This window comes from Oryzias latipes, chromosome 18 (assembly GCF_053564925.1).
Source record: "Oryzias latipes strain Hd-rR chromosome 18, Olatipes_Hd-rR_3.1".
Lineage (NCBI taxonomy): Eukaryota > Metazoa > Chordata > Actinopteri > Beloniformes > Adrianichthyidae > Oryzias > Oryzias latipes.
Genome location: NC_136254.1, coordinates 10963293 through 10984381, shown reverse-complemented (window position 1 = coordinate 10984381; position 21089 = coordinate 10963293). Strand labels below are relative to the sequence as shown.

At 40.7% G+C, this 21089-nt stretch overlaps 2 protein-coding genes across 4 annotated transcripts; both read right to left on the bottom strand.

The window, feature by feature from the left end:
* Positions 1–512: 512 nt before the first annotated feature.
* On the bottom strand, positions 513–11980 carry LOC101157027 (GTPase IMAP family member 4). Of its 3 annotated transcripts, none has more exons than XM_078936321.1 (5): positions 11701–11980; positions 9561–9691; positions 4465–4593; positions 2715–2751; positions 513–2601 (listed from the first exon to the last, which is right to left on the bottom strand). In XM_078936321.1, the coding sequence occupies exons 1-5, from the start codon at positions 11873–11875 to the stop codon at positions 1538–1540; spliced, it is 1536 nt and encodes a 511-aa protein (XP_078792447.1). In that variant the 5' UTR covers positions 11876–11980; the 3' UTR covers positions 513–1537. The 3 variants fall into 3 exon arrangements, with proteins under 3 accessions (XP_078792447.1, XP_020555367.3, XP_078792448.1); XM_020699708.3 differs by having other exon boundaries at positions 4465–4647; positions 11701–11979; XM_078936322.1 differs by lacking the exon at positions 4465–4593 and having other exon boundaries at positions 11701–11978.
* A 4359-nt stretch (positions 11981–16339) lies between these two features.
* LOC144987216 (GTPase IMAP family member 7-like) lies at positions 16340–20345 on the bottom strand. The gene is made up of 2 exons (XM_078936324.1): positions 20241–20345; positions 16340–18282 (listed from the first exon to the last, which is right to left on the bottom strand). The coding sequence occupies exons 1-2, from the start codon at positions 20245–20247 to the stop codon at positions 17300–17302; spliced, it is 990 nt and encodes a 329-aa protein (XP_078792450.1). The 5' UTR covers positions 20248–20345; the 3' UTR covers positions 16340–17299.
* Positions 20346–21089: the final 744 nt, after the last annotated feature.

Here is a 21089-nt window from a genome sequence, read left to right as displayed (position 1 = left end):
TTTTTTATTTATTAATTTTTTTAGTCACGCTTACCATTTTATGTCTATTAAGGTTTATGTAATTATTTGTTTCTTGTTCATCTTTGAAATAGATTTTAATTTTATTCCTTTTACATTTTATTTTTAACTCCAGTGTTTTCCCCTGAGGGATCCTCCACATCGGTGACTGACCCTTCTCAGTGAACAGGGTTGCTGCAGTGGGATCTCCTGGGTCTGACTCTTTTGATCGGATCTGGGGGGTTCTGTGGTATTGTTCTCCGTGAACTTGGAAAATATCGTTTCCCCACTTAAGGATGAAGCCAGGTCTCTAGATTCCATCATTTTATCACTCTTTTTATCATGGTGTGTGTCTGTGTGGGGGGGGTTGTCGGCATTGGTTGTCTTGTCATTTTGTTTCTAAAGTTTGATTATATTCTATTGCAAATTCTATGCAATATATATATATATATATATATATATATATATATATATATATATATATATATATATACACATACACACACACACACACGTGTGTTTTATAATTTTTTATTGATGTTTTTAATTATTTTTAATGCTGGAAATAAATCAATAGACAATAAAACTCTTGGCAGCATATGTAGAAAACTTTCTAACCAGTGAATGAAATCAGACAAAAACATCCCAAAACTTATTGATTTGCAAACTTTTCTTTATACAATGTACAGAAACGTCAAAATAATCCTGATTAGACTTCAGATGTCTGCTCTGTAACCATTCAGATAAAGCAACAGTCAGTTTTAGAAAAAAATGCTTTAAAGTACACACTGCTATGCTACATGGCACTTAAGTTTACATTCAACATGTAAAGTGATTTAGAACATCTAGATAATGTTTTTCGGATTTTTATAATATAATGTGCAACACAGAGCTTTTATTTAAATATTATTATTATTATTATTTACACTTGGCAAACTTCCCGTTTCCTCCCACAGGTAGGTATGTTTCAAAGGGAGCCTCCTGCTGGAAACAGGTGAAAGTGCAGCTTTAATCTTGGTTAGACTTCAAGATGACGCAGCTCAAACATCAGGCCTTCTTTCATGTCAGACATTTTCAGCAACTTCCCGCTTTAAAATGACAAAGTGCAGCAACTTTTGAATAAAACTCCAATCTGTAAAGTGCCTGTAAATGTATGCAGTTCAATAAATGAACCAAAAAGGTGTAGCTCTCTTTTAAACACATATTTTTAGCTTCTCCAAATAAAAAGTAATCCAGAGGGTCATAAAAGTTTGATTAACAGACTAAAGTAAGGCTCAAATCTCTGCTCTGAACATTTGCAGCTCCTGAAGGAAACAAACTTAAGGAAATACAATGAAGCAATAATTCAACAGTTCTGAACCAAGTTTGAAGGATTTCTGTAAATTATGTTGTTGTGCTTAAATGCTGAGACACAAGTAAAATAGAAAATCCACAAAATGTTAAAAATATTGGATGCTACAATGCTTTCTAAAAAAGGATGAGAAATGAGAAACATGAGTAGAGGGGAACATCTCATAGTTCCTTTGCCTCCAGGTCTTCATCACTTTATTGCGTCTCTAAACCTCTCAGTGACGGCCTTAGCAGCCCTCTCTGCTGCTTCTCGTGGTGTCTTTGCTCCCTTTGCTGCTTCACTTCCAGTGACACCCCCCAACACTCCTCCTGTTGTGAATACGGCTCCTGCAGTCACGCCGACTGCAATCCCAGAAGCTAAAGCTACTTCACCTCCTACAGCAGCACCAACCATGGGAACTTTTTTTATTAGGTTCATGACTTCAGACGGGTTCTTTATAGCTTTTATAACCTTCACCACCATGCCTGCCAAACCAAAGAAAGCCCCCAGCAAGGCTCCTGTTGCTATCCCTGTCAGCTGGATCAGAAAATCATTGTGCACATTGGCTTTAGCCCTTTCCCTGACCTCTACTGGTGTCAAGTTTCCTGCTTCCCCTTTGATTTTCCCTTCGTATGCCTGGATCCTTTTCTCCACTTCCTGGAAAACCTCATTGGTGTAGTAGCTTCCTTTTTTATCTGCCACCATTTTGTCTATGGTTTCAAACAAAGCCTGCAGCTGGAACTGGTTGCTTCTATATTGATCAGGCGGTGTGTTGTTCCAGTGTTTGTTGTCAAAAACTAGACAGCGGCCCCCACACTTCTGTACCAGATCACTCAGATTCTTGTTCTCTGCAACAAACTTTTCAATTTTCATCTCTGGGGGCAGTTGGTCACCGTGAGTGAAAACAATCACGGCATGCTGCAAAGCATCATTGGAAAAAAACTGGCAGATTTTATCGACAACTTCCTGCTCCTGCTTAGTGAATTTGCCCACGTGAAACACAATGAGAAAAGCATGGGGCCCAGGAGAGCACTCTGTGAGACACCGGATGATCTCCGGCCTCAATTCATCCTCTGATCGCTTTGTGTCAAAGAAACCAGGCGTGTCCACCAAAGTGGTGTCTGCTCCGTAGATACATTTGGTCTCAGATTGACATAAAACTGTTCCAGAGTGTGGAGAATGATATGCAGTGAAGAGCTCCTCTCCAAATATGGTGTTGGCCAAGTGACTTTTTCCTGATCCCGTTTTTCCCAGCAGGACGATCCTCCTTGATCCTGAGAAGGAGAATGACTGTTAAACACAATAATCTTGTGTCTTTGAAACATTTGCTCTTTTGTAAAGTTATAAAAAGAAAAGAACAGTTTTTAACTTTAACATCCAAACCAACCTTTGTGTTTGAAATCTTCCTGCACAGAGGTGAAGGCCTGAAGAGAGAAGAAGGAGTTTAGACAAAGCAACACTAGCCGCGGTTACATGGGCAGAATATCTTGATCGGATCAATGGTCGGGTTAAAATTCACCCGTGCACATGGGCACAGAAAACCTTTTTCCGATTAGAACAAACGTTCCCATGGCTCACACTCTCGTTCGGAATGAATCATTTGGGCATGCACAGTAGTGTTAAAAGATCCCGGATGAGGAACTAGATCCCGTTGTAAACAAACAGCTGCCACAGACAGACAGCATGTGCTGCAGCTCCGTAATACGAGACGACCTTCCAAATGTGCTTTTATTAATGTCATGAATATTATGAAGCGCCTGTTCGCTCATCGTTATATTTAATCCGTGTGATCAGTGCTGTTTTATGAATGAAACAGAGCTGGAAGAAGGCTGAGGACAGGCTAACACGGGCTAACAACATTAGATTAGCCTTGATGGACACAAAATGCAGGACCGTGCGAGAAACGCAGCAATCTGCATCTTAGCTGCACGTAAATGTATGGAAATAACATCAGCCTTTATTTGTTGAGACACAACTGGAAACACAAATCCACGTGACACCACGCAACATTTATTTTTTGCTCTGAAAAGTTCACACAGACCGCCCCAAAGCCACTCTGTGAGCTAGCGGCCCGAGCTCTGTTCGAACACGGTTCCTCCTGAGTCCTGCAGCCGCTAACCCAGAGCGGCGGGGCGGCTCGCAGTCTGAATTCTCCCACACATAACAAAACGCACACGTAACAAAGCATCCTCCCCCCTCGGACACAAAATTATTAATCCAGCTCCTCTGTTCACTCTGGTGCCAGTGGACCGAGTGAGCGTCGGGGGGCACGAAGCAGTCCTTCCCTGCATCTCCCTCGTGAGGGGTGAAAGAGAGGGGAGAGCCAGCGGGGCGAGAGCGGAGCGGCGCTTTTCACGGGGCGTCCGCAGAGCTGGTCGGTCCCGTATGAGCTCCAAAGCTTTCTCACAGCCAAACACCGTCTATGCATGACGTAAATCAGAGCAATAGTGACACACGATCGGAATGACCGTTTACATGCTCCACGTTCGGATAAATGATGGGTATAACCCACCTATCTCGATCGGAAAGAAATTCGGATCCGAATGAGTCTGATCGGGGCAGAGTATTCTGAACGGCACGTTTACATGACGCATTTTCTTTCCGATCAGGCGTTCTTTCCGATTACTTTTGCCCATGTAAAAACGCAGCTAATGACTTTGACCAGTTCAAGGTGGAACTACTGTAGGTGTGATTGACTGCAGTCATGTTGAAACTGAGAAAGGAGTTCAGGTTAGAGGCAAACTTGAAAAGTTTCAAAGTAAATGAAAAAGTGGGAGAGCACAAACAGGATCATCTGACTTCTTTCATGAAACAAACTCAGAATACTGAAATGCTGCCTTCATTTGAACCTTTACTGTCCTGTTTGATCTTTCTGTGTCATGTTGTTGAGAAGATTTTGGACTTTGTGTCTCTTTCTAATTCTGATACATGCATTTCAAAGAACAGGACACGAATGTTGGTACGTGCTCAGTGCTGAGCCTGCAAACTGCAAACATGAAGGATTTGTTAAAGTCCTAAAAAATAGGATTTCTAACTCCCTGTGTCTCCATGGTTTCCTGAACAATCTCAACATGAACACGCCCCCCAGCAGCAGCAGATCGTTTGAATTCTGCTTGTCCAGCAGCGGCCATGTTTACCTCTGGATCCATGCCGTGGTCTATTCTTGGTCCATCTTCATCCCGCTCTGGTTTCTCATGACTAACTTCTCCAGAATTTTCAGCTAACATCCCCGATGAAGACCCCCCCTTCTCTGTCAGGGGCGGAGGCTGTTGATCACAAAGGTGCAGCTCAGCATCTTCATCAGGAACGACCTCGGAGTTCTGTGAAAAACTCAGGAATGTTTGAAGGATCTGACTTTTCAAACCCCAAAAAAGTTTTGCTCGTTCCTTTTATTCATCTGTAATAAAATATTTACCGTTATTTCTGGACTATAAGCTGCTCCCTTTGTCATACGCTTTCAACCCTGCGACTTATTCAACAATGCGGCAAATTTATGGATTTATTTCACGCCGCCGGGAGCGCTCGTGCAGTCTCGGATGGGAGGCTGAATGCATGATCCAACTTCCAGCAACAAGCAGCCAAACAGCATGGAGCTCACTTCAGCTTTTAGACACCTCAGTCAGGGTTCAACAAAAAGAAACACACATGCCCAGCCGCATCTCACAATCCTTTGGGGCCATTAGACCCAAAGTGCCTGTGACCGCCACTACAATCTGACGCAGCTTTCAAGTTAGAAGCAATTGTTAAAAACAGTGTAAAAAAAACACACCATCACCAACGGGTTTAGAAAAGACAGCGCATGCTCAGGAGTGAATTTACCTCAGAGTCACAGTGACACTAGCCCATCTATTTAGCAGCGAGATGATCTTTTAGATATGGTTCTCCTGAATTCGGTTGCTCGTTCACATAGAGCTGCGGGACAGATGTCAGTCTGAAGCCACCCTCCCCGCCCCTCAAACACAAAACGTATTAAGTCCGGTTGTTCTGCTCAGAGACACGGTTCGCTCCGTCCACCGGCAGCCGCGTCCCACGTGCAAGGACCGAACGTCAGGGGGCATGAAGCGCTCCTCCCCGGCGCCCCCATCGTGAGGGGGGTCGGAGAAGATAGGAAAGGAGAGACAAGGAGCCCGCGGGGCAAGGGCGGAGCGCAGAGGCGTCCGGGGAGCAACAGTGTGTCACTGTTGTGGAAGGAAACTTCTGGTGCACGCGCTACGCAGAGGTGCGCGTGCCGCGCTGAGGTGCATGCTTTTAAGTCCCTGCTGCTCTCTTTTACTGGTATGTTTTTTTAACCAGCCCTGTTACTACCATATTGCTGCCGTATCACAGGCGGAAGGAGAGGAGAGCTGCTCTCCCGTTCTCCCCTCTTTCCGCTGCTGCTCCCTGCTCCTTATTAAACACGCACGCGGTTTCAGCACATATACATCCTCTATCTACAACACAGTGTGGTGACCTGGGGGTTAGCCCCACCTTAAGCTCCTAAGACTCATGGGAAGTGGGGAAACGGGGGTGTAAATTTCCTCACCACAACTGAGGGAGCTGTGAGCAGAAGTCAGCTGCAGCTGTTTGACAGATGTGGTTGTGTTCAAAGGAATGGGTTGACGCACTGTTAACTCCTCCTGCAGTGAGACTGCAGTCAGTTGCCTAGTCTGTGTGTCAAGATAATCAGTGATGGGCCGATAGTAATGGTAACAACATGCGACTTGTATACAGGTGCGGCTTATGTGTGTAAATTGTATCTTAACCTCCTCAAATTGAGTAGGTGTGGCTTGTCATCAGGTGCGCTCTATAACCCGGGAATTACGGTAAGTCATTACAGACAGATAAGATACAGGTACATTTCAACACTAAGTAGGGTCAACTTAAATAGCCCTTGTGTCTTACTTGTGCATCTATGTTTACTTATGTGGGTAATTTGATCATTATTTTCAACAGGACTGTTGTACTCTTACCCCTGGGGGGTATTCCAGAAAGCAGGTTATGCTAGCTCCCATGGTAAGTTTGAGGCTAAGGAAGTTGACAACCTCAGCTTTCGGTTCCAGAAGTGGAGGTATGTTTCAGGGTAGGTCAAGTTACCATAGCAACTCATGCTCTGAACATAACCTGGCCTGGAGCAGGTTTAGTTGAAGGTTAGTTTGTTTTCAGAGAGGTGAGGCAGCATGGCGTGTCCATTTGAAGATGATTTAGTGGATGAAGAAGCTCAGATAATACTTTTTCCACCGTGAGAGGGTGATAAGACCACATATGGATGTTGGAAAAATGAACTTTTTTACATTGTTGATCTAACTGCTTCCTGGAATACCCCCTTGCTCCCCTTCATGGAATGGTCCGTACTTCTCACGTCATAAAAACTTGGCTTGTTATTGGCTGAACACTGGCTGGCCCAGTTGTGTCACATTTAGTCATGAAGACTTGATTTACCTCAAGACTGTTGCTTAACCCTTTTAACACCAGAGCTGTCACCGACCGGCGACAAGAAACATGACTTCAAGATACAATAACTAAATTATGCAATGAACGTAATTCCCAAAGATTCTGCAGTTGTTATTCACTGCCTCAGAATCTGTTGGTTTACGTCTATTACTTAAACAATTTGCTGCTGTATTGCAAATCAATACAAAGCTGCTTTTGTCCATGTCAGAATATGTGGAATTCTGTTAATTGCATAAACGATAGAATTACAGTTATGGTATTAAAGACCCTCTCTGATCATTCTTTAGCTGTTTTAAAATCGTTCTCTGTAGTCTTTAAATTATGACTATGCTGATTTTAGCCCAAATACAAATCTATCTTCTATCTAAAAAAAAAGGTCCATGCTGTTGTTGTTTTAGTTTGTGAAAGGTTTTGATTAACATTTAGAATCAGAAAAAATATACATTTGCAGTTTTGCTGCAAATGCCTCTGAACATAACCTGGTCTGGAGCAGGTTTAGTTGAAGGTTGGTTTGTTTACAGAGAGGTGAAGCAGCATGGCGTGTCCATTTGAAGATGATTTAGTGGATGAAGAAGCTCAGATAATACTTTTTCCACCATGAGAGGGTGATAAGACCATATATGGATGTTGGAAAGATAAACTTTTTACTTTGATCTAACTTAATTATTTGGTTCAGTTAAGATAAATCATTTATTTTTGTTAAGTCATCTTAAAAATAACACGTAGTTATCAGACATTTATTTTAATTTCATTTAAATTAATTCAATTAAGTAGGTGTAACTTTGGTGCTGGCTTTTGATCGGCACCGCAAGGAATTGTGGGATACCATTCTCTTTGCCTATCTGGACGGATTTGGGTTTAAGTGTGGGTTTTTGACCAAATGCGTTTAGTTGTTTAGCTGTTTTACTGTGTTTTACCAAGTTATTTTGTCCTACTATGTTTAATTCTTTCTTTATTTAGCACCACTAGTACTGCATTAAATCGTAAGAACTGAAGTTAAAGTCATAGTCTTGATAAATAAATGCATGATATATATTATAAATCCACAGTTCATCATTCATTTTAATGTTATGAAAATTAGTATATCGGCAGCCTCTAACTTAGACATATGAGAGTTCAAGAAGTACAATAAATTAAGATGGAAAAACATTTAATTGAATTGGAGTAATATGACATTTAGTTAGATAAATATGTAAATTTGAGTTTTATAAATAACAATTGAGTTTTATAGACATAAGAAATTAGGTTGATTAAATTTAACTCACTTACTTGTTACCAAATGAATTAATTCATTTAAGTGATATATAAATATATTCATCACAATGTAATTGGAAATAAGATCAGAAACTCGTGCGTTTACTTTGTTCTTTTTCTCCAACCAGAAACTCTTTCTTTTGCTGATGATGCAGCCGTATTACTTTTTTGATGGACGTATAATCTTTTTTGGGGAGGAAAGGAGGGAGTTAAAATTGTGTGCCCTGTCTAGGCTACCCCACCTTGGTGGGACATAGCCTGGGTATATAGATAGATATTCTTTATTATTCTAACCCATACGCCGTCATTCAAATCTCAGACTCTGTCTCACTGAAGTATAGCGCTCTCTTTTGTTCTCCACGCGTTTCCATGGTGACTCCGGAAATCTGCGATCCATTGAGAATGTCTTTATGTACTTGACGAGCACGTGCATTAACCCATAGTTACCAAGTTGAGCGTAATTACGCCAACTCATATCCGGTCTTTTGGAACCGACATACCTCGAGTAAGCAAGTTCAGGTGGATTTCAGCCAGAGTTCAGGGTTAAAGTCAGGCTAGTTTAAACCAGTGTCTTTCAACCTTTTTTGACCCACAGCACACTTTAACCATGAAAAAAATCCCATGGCACACCAGCATCCAAAAAAAAAAAAAGAGAAACACATAGTCTGTATTGATCTACAGCCCCTCTGCAATCTCACGTGCATTTTTGTGATAATTGTGGCAGTAAAAGCTGGAAGCTGCAGCTGTTTTTTCTAAAAGATGTAATAAAAGTTAAGTTAGAAGATTTAAAAACTGTTAAGATGTGTGTTTGTTGTGGTTTCAAGACGTTTAACAACAGATATTGTGCGCTGAGAGGCAGTAACTTTAACCCAATGCATCATGGGAGATGCAGTGCGCAAACGGCCGGAGATCGCTTCTCTGAGCTTCATTGTTTTTTTCACTTGTTCCACGGTCAGATACCAGATTCTGTGGAAAGCTACACCGCTAAAGACGAGTTTTAGCTGGTATTTTTGTTGGAACTGAGAGACTTTATGAGAAGATTCGGAACAAGGAAGTGAAGACTTTAACCACCTCTGATTGGTCAGACTGATGACGTAGGATTAAGCCTCCAAGAATGATTGGTGGAGACAGTTAAAGGGGCGGGACTTTTCCAAAAAACAGTTGAAGCTGCGGCTAAATCACGGTACCGTCATTCTTATCAAAATGTCTTTAATAAAATAAAATAAACACAAAGAAAAAAGTATTTTATGATCTTTCATATTCCTAACTACTCAGTGTTTTATCAGGACCTGTTTGGATGAACAAAGAGCTGAAATCCTGGAGATGGAAGATGTTTTTAGATCAGTTAATGAGGGCAATTTCCCGAGGCACACTGGTTGAAAAACACTGGTTTAAACGTGTTTTCTGGAATACTCACCTGGAGAGAGCATTTTTTAATATTAAAAATGTTACACTAAAAATTAATTATTCCATTCCTTAGTTTCAAAGGATCCTTTTGATGCTTTTTTGTTGCTTTCTAAACTTTAAATCTGTGTGCTCCCACACTGACCTCTGCTGGAGAAGATGGGGTGGTGCAGCCGGAAGAGGCAGGAGGCTCCAAGCTGCTTCTGACTGTGATCTCCACAGGACCATCTTCCAGCTCCACAACATGCAGGGATCTTCTCAGGACTTCCTGCTGGTCTGAGTCAGAAGGTTTCTAACATGAACCACAGCTGCATTAATGACCAAACCGCACAAAGGACGATAAACCCCTGAATCAGACATGTTCAAACTCTGAGTTTAGCATTTACTCAACTGAAAAAATAGAATTTCCGAAAAGCCGATTTTCACATTCTAATCTAGAACATCAAAGTAAAAAATCAAAAGTCTGACAGACAGTTATTGTGAGGCTGAAGGACTTTTTTGGGTTACTGTCTCTGCCAACATACAGGTATCACTCCATTGGTGTTTAAGAAAAATCCTAATGATAGTTTTGGTTACTCTGTTTGCAGTCAATTAAGTTTCATCATTTATGTTAAAATGATTAATATGTCAGATAACCGGTAAAAGGCTAAACCCACTGTGACAGGGGCTTAGTTTTAGAATAATCATCTTATTGCAGTTCCATGTATAGATAAAAAAAAATGATTCTACACCAGTATCGTCCTGTTTATATTCAATGGTAGACGCAGAAACAGAATGAAAGTCTACCAAAGTCGTCATGACAGAAAATATATTATGTTTGACTTGGTTTTCTTGCATTTTGATTCCATTTCAAGCAGGAGGAACTTATTTAACACAGGGTGTATTTTATTTTGAAAGGACTTTGGATTTGCTGCTGTCAAAAATGTTCACATTGATAGATATAGAAAAGCAAAATACCGTCATACTGCAGAAAATATTTATAAGCTATATATAATAAATGGAGGCTTTAAAGTCCACAAAACATAAAAAGGAGTATTTTCTAAACAAAAACGTGGGACTTTGTGGCTCCTGTTTGGTTTTTGTCCATGAGAAACTGGGGCCCAAATGGCTCTTTCAGTATAAGTGGCAGACCTCTGCGCTGGACTATGAAGAACAGAAATTATAAACTATATATCCTGACTGTGGAGCTCAAACAAGAAAAGCTCATTTTGAATTTTTAAAACAGTTTTGCTTTGTTTGTCCTTAATGCACAGAGGAATGTTTTCGTCCATTTGCCTTTCAGTTTGAGTTCCTGACAGTTCTTCTGTGTGAATCTTTTTCCGTCTGCCTTCACATTTAGCTGCTGCAAAATCAGCCTTAAAGTTAAAATTATATTTTTTAGGTAAAATCCAAAAACCTGTGTTGTTATAAGAGTTTCTGCAGAGCTGCAGGAGTTCATTACAAAATTCACTTCAGAGTTGTGTGTGGGACTGTTGATGTGGAGTACGCCCACCCCTACTTCCCATCATCCAACTGTTTGTTTACACTCCCCTGCTAGCTTACAGTCCATCACAACTCCATCCTAATTCTACAGGTTTAACAAAAATACTGAGCAATAGTGGAGCTATCCAGCCGTACAGTTCTGATCCAGATGCAGCTCAGACGAGGAAAAGAAGACGTGCATGGATCTGTTTGTCTGCAGGTGGAGACATCAGAATGGAGCGGAGCAGTTCTGCATAACAACTATAGGCCACAAGCTTTATCCAATCACATCATTTCATCCATTCCTGCTTTGCAATAATGTGAATAAAGAAATGTTCAAAAATGCTACTTTGAGCTTCATTTTTCAAATAAATGTCCTCCATGATGAGAAAAAAGCTAAAACAGCAAAAACACCATTTTCATCGGAGTGGGCCTTAATCACAGCCGACCTTTGTTTCAGAATGTTGGTGGCCACGCCCACTCGTGACGTCAAACGGAGGAAACCAGAGCTGGATCACATCATGAGTTAGGTTTCGTTTTCCTGGTTCGGTTTCCCAGTTTTCCCTGTTTTCTGTTTTCATTTCCACTTTTCATCTCCATAAAAAAGTCTCTGAGCTACAAAGTTTCTGACCCAACGTGAAGAAAAGAAATACGACGGAAGATGTTTTTCACGTTTTTTTTTACAAGAGAATCAGATCAAATTCTATTATAGCAGACAAACGACGAAGCATCCCCGCTCTAGTCCAAGAGAAAGTTTTCAGCCTTTAACATGTTAAATCTTTGTCACAGCAGCTGCAGGTTTTCCCTGCAGAATTCCTCAGTACCTTGTCTGTGTCTGAAGTGGATCCTGTAGATGTTTTGGCTCACGGCGGTCAGAGGTCCGCAGTCTCCTCCGCCAGATCTGCGCCTCACGCAGAAATAGCGCTGGACTTTCTTCCTGACTTCTTCCAGAGGTCTGGAACTCTCCAGGAAAACGGGATGCTGGTGGATGTCCTCCATGGTGGCAGAACAGCAGAGGAAACTCCTGGAAGGTTTGCAGCTCTGACTCTGATCAGCTAAAAACAAACACAAACAAAGAACCTGTGGGAGGAGCTTCCTGCCTGTCACATCTAATGTTCCTCATTAGTGACGTGCAGTCAAAGTATAGCTTAAAGGTACATCCTTTCGTTTAAAATGGCAGAATGTCCAATAAGGTTTATAAAACAACACACACTTTCATTTATGAAATAAATATATTAACATTATTTATTTATATATATATATATATATATATATATATATATATATATATATATATATATATATATATATATATATATATATATATATATATATATATATATATATATATATATATAAATAAAAACAACGGGGGACCTTTCTGTATGGAGTTAGCATGTTCTCCCCAATACATGCGTGGGTCTTTTCCGGGGACACCAGCTTCCTATCATCACCCAAAAAATACTTCATAGGTTAACTGTTTACTTTAACTTATCCCTAGGTGTGAAGTTGAGTGTGCATGGATGTGTAATTTGTGGCCCCTAGATTTGTGGACTTTTAGCTGAGGTAATAAAACTGCTGCAATTGGAACCAGCCGTCTGCCTGTTCATGTGACAAGGAGTCTCACTTTTTGCCATTGCTCCTTGTGTTCCCTTATTTCTGTAGGCCACCTCCTGCCATCGTTGTTCACATCTGTTTAACGGTTGGCTTTGGTGCTTGTGCTTTCAGCAGAAGCTGTGCTGCTTCCTGCTCGCTCCAGAGGACACTGTCACTGATCCTTCCTACTTTTGAGGAAATATGTCTATGCTCATTACAACAGTGAAGAACAAACTTAGTCCTGTTACCCGCTGTTGTGAAAAAAAAAAAAGTTTTTCTGTGAAGATTGACATATCCCTTGTGCCATCCTAGGCACTTTAACATTTGAGTTGGGTCATCTAGACCCACTAGACAGTGCTCTGAACCTTTTTTCTTCAATGATTTGTGATCTTCACTGGTGTCCATGGATTACATGAAATCTTTCCACCTTTATCCACCTTTGTCATGGTAGGGAGAACACGTCAATGTAAGGGTGGGGTCATCTAAGATAACACAAGGGTTAAAGGTTGTCTTCTTGATTGTTTGTTTGTTGGTGTTGGATGGAAAAAGATAGCAAATTCACATTTCTCAGTCCCGGCAGCACGGACAGGTACAGGCAACATCAGCTTTCGGTTAAACAAAAGCCAGCTCTTTTAAGGTCTCATCATTGACCACCAGTTTGAGTTTTTCTGCCTCACCAAAACTAGGCAACAACGGAACAATATTTCCCAGTGAGCCAATCCACACTGTAAAAAATACTTTACATTTGTCTGCCTCAATACTCTGGATGGGGCGGAGGCCTCTCGATGTTTGAACATTAGACCTTGAAGTTCTGGCATTTCTTTGTCCCTATCTTAAACAGCAATGCACCATCTACCAGCAGTCTGGGCCAGCCTTTTACAGCACCCATAAAGCTAACAAAGATATTGGAGGTGACTTTGCTGCTCTATTCACAAACCTTTCCATGTTCTCACTAAAAAGCAGCCTTGTTGGAGACTTCAATGTTTAGATGGATCCTCTCACAAGAGATTCCCCCTCCTGCAACAGTTTTAGATTTCGGCAGAACATGGACTCCCCGCCAGTGTTGCCAGATAGTGTCACAGTTTTCTAGCCCAAAGGTCATCTGAAAACCGCCAGACAGTCAGTGCGTTAACATGGGCAAAAGTAATCGGGAAGAACGCCTGATTGTAAAAAAAAAAAGGCGTCATGTAAACACGCCGTTAGGAATACTCTGCCCCGATCAAAATTTCTTTCCAATCGAGATAGCTGGGTTATACCGATTGTTGATCCGATCGTTCATGTAAACGGTTCATTCCGATCATGTGTCACTACTGCTCTGGTTTTACGTCATGCATAGACGGTGTTTCACTGAGAGAAAGCTTTGGAGCTCAAACCGACCGGCTGCTCTGCGGACGCCCGGGGCGAAGCGCCACTCCGCCTCTCACCTCTATTACATCCCTCACGAGGGGGGTGCCGGAGAGGAGCGGGACCCTGCGCGGTCCTGGCTCGTGTGCCGGTGGACCGAACAAACTGTGGGGAGGGGAGGAGGATGCTTTGTTGCGTGTCCGTTTTGTTGTTTGTGTGACTGCGATTCGTCCCGCCGCTCTCGGTTAGCTGCTGTCAGGAAAACCGTGTGTCCAAGCAGAGCTCGGACCGTCAGTTCACACAGCGGCTTTGGGGCGGTGTGTGAACTTTTCAAAGCAGAAATGTTGCTCAGTCCTTAGAAACTGTTCAAACAATCACGTTGATTTGTGTTTCCAGTCGTGTCCCGACTAAATAAAGGCTGATGTTGTTCCCACATATTTACGTGCAGCCAAGAGGCAGATTGCGGAATTTCCCGCACAAGTCAAACAAGGCTAATATTGTTAGCGCGTGTGTTAGCCTCTCCTGGGAGCTCCGTTCTTCTTCTTCCACAAAAAAAGCACTGACCACACGGATTAAAAATAAAATGATGAGCGAACAGGCAACAAACTGGCATTGAACTGTGGCGTCGGGTCTCCTTTTGAGCAGCAGAGTAGATGAGGTGAGTGAAGTCAGCTGGTGGCAATCAGGAGGAGCAGGCCAGGCAGAGCTGGAGGGGGAGGAGTCTGACAGGCACCGTGACAGTTTCTTCTAATCGGAAAAAGGTTTTCTGGGCCCATGTACACGGTTGAATTTTAATCCGACCATTGATCCGATCAAGATATTCTGCCCATGTAACCGCGGCTATTGACTTTGACAGTCCCTCCACCGCTGTAAGTTATTTTGTGAATATGTGTTACTTTGAACAGCTTGTAACTCAGTACGACACCAGTCTTTATTTCATTTGGGACTCATCTGCCCCTCTCACATACAAATCAGTTTCTTTTTTTTTTTTTTTGTTACACCAGGTATTTGGTTCATGAACGCTTAAGGTTCATGAGCCTTTGAGGAAATCTGGTCTTTATCCATAAAGACATATATAAAAGTCTTAAGTTACACTACAAGGAGTGTTTTGCTTAATCTAAAGCGAATTACCAGTAAATAACTTCAAATGAAGGAAATTCCAAGTCTCTTTTCTATCTGTTCTCTTCCTCTCCTCAGGGAAAGAGTCTCGTGTCTCAACAGTGCATCCGTCTTCTTCTCCTGGCAATATTTCGTTAGTGCTGTCTACTGACATTTTTTGCTGGATTACTGGCAGGGATTCTTGACACACCTGCAACCTGCAACGCCACTCACACTTGCTCTAAATTAATTACAGGTCTGCAGCCTTATCTACTAATCTCTCTACTAATGGTTTGTGGTATTGAGCCCACAGTGGTTTAAAGATGATTCTGACCTTCTCCCTGCTCCCTGACTCTAGTTGTCTTCCTCTTCCAGCCCGATCAACCTCTTGCTAATTCTAGAGTTCTAAATAAAACGCCACAGATGATGCTGTGACACGCATGCCGGATGTGGGGAAACTGATACCTCATAAGAGAGAAGCAGAGCCTTAAGGTAAAGCTGCAAAGAGGAAAAACATTTGTAGTTTGAAGTTTTCAGTGATCCCTTCTGAATCTGAAGGTCTCTAGGGGAGCAGCACTGATTCAGTGGGTAATGATGCATTCAGGAAACTCCCCTCTTTCCTCTCAAATGCTTTAACCCTTGTGCTATCTTAGATGACTCCACCCTTATATTGACGTGTTCTCCCTACCATGACAAAGGTGGATAAAGGTGGAAAGATTTCATGTAATCCATGGACACCAGTGAAGATCACAAATCATTGAAGAAAAAAGGTTCAGTGCACTGTCTAGTGGGGTCAAGATGACCCAACTCCCAACGTTAAAGTGCCTAGGATAGCACAAGGGTTACTTGGTAACCTCCTCATCTCTGACATTCCTCCAGGTGCTTATGTTTGGCAGAGAAGCTGCAGTCTTCAACTCTGACTGACAGACTGCATTCACACTTGCAGGTTTGATTCCTGTTGTGAAAGCTCAGCTGATTTTTATGTGTTGATATCAGACGATTTCATTGAGAGACATGACATAAGTTTCCACTATTATGCAGATGATGCATAACTTAATGTTGCTGTGTGTCAAAGGACCTATTGACATCCTTCTTCACCACATTTTAGACATGAGGAAGTGACAATTATACACATCTCCGCTTTAAAGACCACACTGACAATGAGATGAGATGTTGAATCATGAATGTCTTAAATCTTGGATTGTTTATCGGATTGTCCCTTTTTCAGGTCTTAATAAAAAGTCAAAACTAAACTACACCTCACACATAATTCAACAGCTCAGCTTTTGAAGGAAGAAGGAGTTTTGAAGTGTTTACACTGACTCAGTTTAAGGACCAGTTGGAATCCTCTTAAATCCTCAGTTTAAGAGGCTTAAAAATGCTTTAAAATACTACAACACTTAAAGAAAAAAATGACACAGAGCAACTTGTTAAATAATTTATAGAATTTTTAAAATTTTACAAGGATATCATTGAGAAAACAGGGTTAAAAATCATTTAGTGTTTCAAAAATGTAAAACCAAAATCAACAGACCATAAATACAAATTTCCAAAGATCCCAGATTGAGTATCTAAATGTTCTTTTTAAAAACACATCAAAACACTAAACCATCATTCTTAAAGTCATTCTAAATACATTAAAACTTTTAGTCCCTCTTACAAATTAAGTCACTTTTTTAATTGTGTGAAGATTCTGTCCCCAGTTTTATTTATTTACTACATGAGGATAATAAATCATCATTCTGCAGACTCAGGAGTCGCTCATTACCAAAGGTATTGTTCAGTGTTAGAAAAGATGATAGTTTTTGCTGTAAGTAGTGTAAGGCTTGCCAAAATCTGTGTAATATTTTATCCAATGAAACTGCTGTCTGTCTTGTTACAGATAGAAAAGTGGTGATTTGAATCTACTATTAGAATGTCAGTTGTTTTTCTTGTTTTCATCTTTCTCGAGGACACAGGCCTCTGGTTCTTTGTCTGGTCTGTCTTTTTTTATATATAAATAGCCTATAATTTTAGTTTTTTGCACTAAACTGACTCAAGCTGTTTTAACTTGATCAAAAATAAACCATACAATTAGTAATCATTGTTTAACCAGATCACCTCTCACCTACAAGTAAGACATTTTTCACTTCAGAAGGTTCATTAAAAAAAACAAAAAACTTTTTTCAGATTTGGATAAAAAAACAAACTTTTACAAAATTTGTTCTTTCTCAAGAACCCGGTACCAACTGTCCCACGGACCGCACCGTTCTGCAGCCCGGGGATTGGGGACTACTTAGAGGAAATACATAGAAATAACATAGGTAATCTGTAATGTGTTACAGTTTTCGAAGTAACTCACAGAACACAGTTTGTCAGCTTGTCACATGTTTGTGACAAACTGTCTTACTTTTTCGAAAACGGATTAAGAGAATTTTTCCAGAATGCATCCGTGGTTTTGTAAACAGCCTCGCGAAGACTTTGTGCTTTTTCAGCTGCATCCCACCCCACCCAAGCCCCCTGCTTGGCTGCAGCCAAAGCAGGAGACATGGATTCATTCTTTGATATCGCTGTTAAATTTGATGGTTCAACTGTAGAAAACACACCAAGAAGGAATCCTAACACTGCACCTGTTGCAACACCAACAAACCTGGTCAGTAGTTTGTCGTAAGCAATATTTTTAGCTCTGATAGTTATTTCCTCTGGTGACATATTTATAGATGACTGACTCAGCTTGTGTTCCTCCTCCTGCATCTGTCTTTCTGCCTCTTGGAGCGTCTCATTGGTGTACCACCTCCCATTGTTTGCCTCAGTTATCCTGTCAATGGTTCTCAACAGCTCTGCCACCTGGAACTGATTGCTCCTGTAATGTCCTCTGCCTTGTTTCCAATATTTATTATCAACTACGTGGCATCTGCCTCCACATTTCTCCACCAGATCCCTCAGCTCTGTATTCATGGAAACAAAGTCCTGAATGGTCATGTCCTCTGGGAGCTGATCTCCATGAGTGAACACAACAGCGGTGTATTTCAGAGCTTCCTCAGAAAAATGTTGGCATATCTCTTTGAAGACTGCTTGTTCCTGCTCTGTGAACTTTTCCACTTTGAAGACAATGAGAAAAGCATGAGGCCCAGGAGCGCACTCTGTGATACACCTCACCAAATCTTCCTTCAGCACCGCCTCAGACATGCTTGTGTCAAAAACACTGCATGTGTCTACGAGAGTGAGGCTTCTTCCATGGACATGTTTGGTTTGGGAACAAGTCTGACTTGATTCAGTGATGGGAAGGTGGTTTATCTTGAAGACATCCTCTCCCAGGATGGTATTAGCCAAGCTGCTTTTTCCTGATCCAGTTTTCCCCAGAAGGACAATCCTCCTTGAAGTTGACACTAGAAGACAAGAACAATTTATTTTACTTTATGATATTTTTCCTTTCATTGTGTATTTTTGCGTGGTGGTGCAGTGATTAGTGCTCTTGCTTCACAGCAAAAGGGTCCTGGTTCCACGCTCTGGCGACCCCATGACCCCAAAAAAGATACAGCAAGATAAGAAAATGGATTGGATTGGTATTTTGCCAGGGAGCATGACTGTCATGGTTTGGCATGTTCCTGACCCTCTGTCTCCCTTTTCTGGTCGTATTTTATAATCGCTTTCTTCTGGCCCTTTTCCTGATTTTCTGCTGCCCATAGAAATTAATACCATTTCTACGTGCCATCTACTAATGTCCAGTGGTATTGAACCCACACTGTTTCAAATATTACTCTCCTTTTTTTCAGTGTTTTTCCTGCTCCTTGATTCTAGTGGTCTTCCTCTTCCAAACCCTTGGATGATATTTACCTTTTGCACAACACTGATCACCTCCTGAACCAGTTTCTGGATTTCACCACCTTCCTTGAATCAATAAACTGTATTATAAACATAATTGGAATCATTTTAAAAAGTCTAAACAAATAGACCCCACGTTTTTCCTGCTGCTTGAATTGTAAGGCTCAGCCTGTAATGTGGTGTTAGAGAACCCATGATGTAGTTTTCTCCTGTCTGTGAGTTTCAGCAGTTCAATGTTAGAAAATGTTCAAAAAAGCTCCAGACACTGACCATTCAAACTCCTTTATTTTACAAATAGGCATATTTTCTCAGGATAGGCCCCTTGAGCTCAAAGATTTCCTCTCTGCTGGATCAGAGAGGAAACCATATTCATTACCACAGTTTTTCCACACTTTTTCCACGGTCCAGTTTGACTGATCATGTAACTGATGCCAAGACAAACGTTCAAGAGGGGAATTGCAATACAAATATAAGTCCAGAATTGCAGGAGAACAAATGGAAATAGGTCAAATCCAAACAAATACAATAACTAAAATGAAAATGAACAAAGAAAAAAATATCAAACATTTGGCTTTTTCCATATTATATTTTTATTAGTGAAAATCAGACTTCTGGTTTTAAATTCCAATACAATTCAAAATCAATTTTTAAGCTTTTAAATGTATTATAATGTTTTCTTCACACAAACAGAAACTACAAAGCATTATTTTGATCCGTTCACGCATTTCTGAGTATTTCACTAAAAACCTGCTCTCTGAGCAGCAGCCACTCTTAACCCATGAAAACATGGGGCTTCTCACATTGTGACATGGAGCAGTGAGAACAGCCCCTTCTAGGAAGAGTCTGCGCTGCCGGCACCACCCCCAGGTTAACACAAACGCCCACTTTCTCTGTGGAGCTAGCAGTGTTTGGCTAAATCACTTTCATTTTATAAACACAATTTGCAAAGGTTTGGATGTTGTTTGTTTTGGCGGGCGAGACGCAGACAAGCTGCCGAGGCCGACTCTAGGATGACATCATGAAACGGGCGGCACCCACACAGAGCCAAAGGCGGTGCCTCAGAGATCGATTTGCTTTACTTCCTTGTAGGAAAATGAGCTCCAAAAATAACTCATATTTCATCAAAAAATCTGTCTTTAGTGTGCCAAAGGTGAAATATTTTCATTTACATGGAGATTGTTCACTATAAAAGGCTTATGAATAGCATATTAAAGTCCCTTTAAGACATTTATTTGTTGTACTTTGATTGATCCACTGATTTCTTTTAGCAAATCAAACTGTTCCTGTTGACATAAAATTAATCATTAAGCCTACTGCATGCAAATTATCATTTTAAATACCTGACAGTAATACGTATTGAACAAGTGAATTCTACTGAAGAATTTTGATAGGTTAATTAAAAAAATCATAACCTGAAAGCAGCTTATACAGATTAGTTTTTAATTTGAACCCCCCTTTTTTTCAATGATAAAAAGCAGACTGTCTGCAGAGCTCAAACAGAAATCCCTTCTGTAAAACTCACCGTTCATGCTGTCAAAAGAAATGAGCACCAAAACAGATCTCTGCAGTCTCTTCAGGGGAGAGGAGAGTTTTGTCTGTTCTGTTCTTTCTGTGTTTGCAGCTGAAGTTCTGTTCATGCAAATAGTTTCATGCTTTCACTTTTGACCGGTTTGACCTGTTTGCCTGCTGTGCTTTCATAATCAACGTTTATAAGTGTTAATAACAACTAACAGGTGTAATGTAGAAAACATCCTCATAGTTTTTTGTCGTTAATAAACTTGATGAAAAGACTGGAAAAAAAAATAGAAACCTCAGAAAAAAGACTTGAAACAAATGTTGGAGTATCCATTTATCCATTTTTAAAAGATGATGATTTTTATTCAGAGTTGTGGGGTTGCTGGAGCCTATACAGCTGCTATCAGGTGAAGGGGGGGTAAAACCTAAACAGTTTAGCAGTCCATGACACGTTTGAGAAACCCCAGCGTTTACAAGCTTTTTTTTGCTGACAGTGATTTTTTGAAGGTGACAAAAATATTAGTTTACATTTTATATGCAGCAACATGCAGGTAAAATGTAATATTTGTACACAGAAAGGGTGTTGGATTTTACATTGTTTTCAATAAATACTTTTTGAAATATGCCAATGTCTTTCAATATTTTAATGTCCTGTTCCTTGCTTTTGCATTCTTTGTTTTCAAATGATCACCAAAAATAGACAAATATGAGAATAATGTCATAGCTTTAATTCAAAATGTTGTCTGTGAATAAAATAATGTTTACATCCATCATCATTAAAATGTGTGACTTAAAGTCAGCGTTGAATGAGTTAAACTTTGATAAAAGTATAGTTATATGCCCAATATCAATATTA

Bases quoted from the DNA above. Each gene is read 5' to 3' on its own strand.
- LOC101157027 (XM_020699708.3), bottom strand. From the start codon at position 11,875: ATGGAGGACATCCACCAGCATCCCGTTTTCCTGGAGAGTTCCAGACCT. The intron at 9,692-11,700 runs GTACTGAGGAAT...CTTCTGACTCAG, and splicing joins CCACTTCAGACACAGACAAG to ACCAGCAGGAAGTCCTGAGA. The intron at 4,648-9,560 runs GTCAGTGTGGGA...AGTTTTTCACAG, and splicing joins CCCCATCTTCTCCAGCAGAG to AACTCCGAGGTCGTTCCTGA.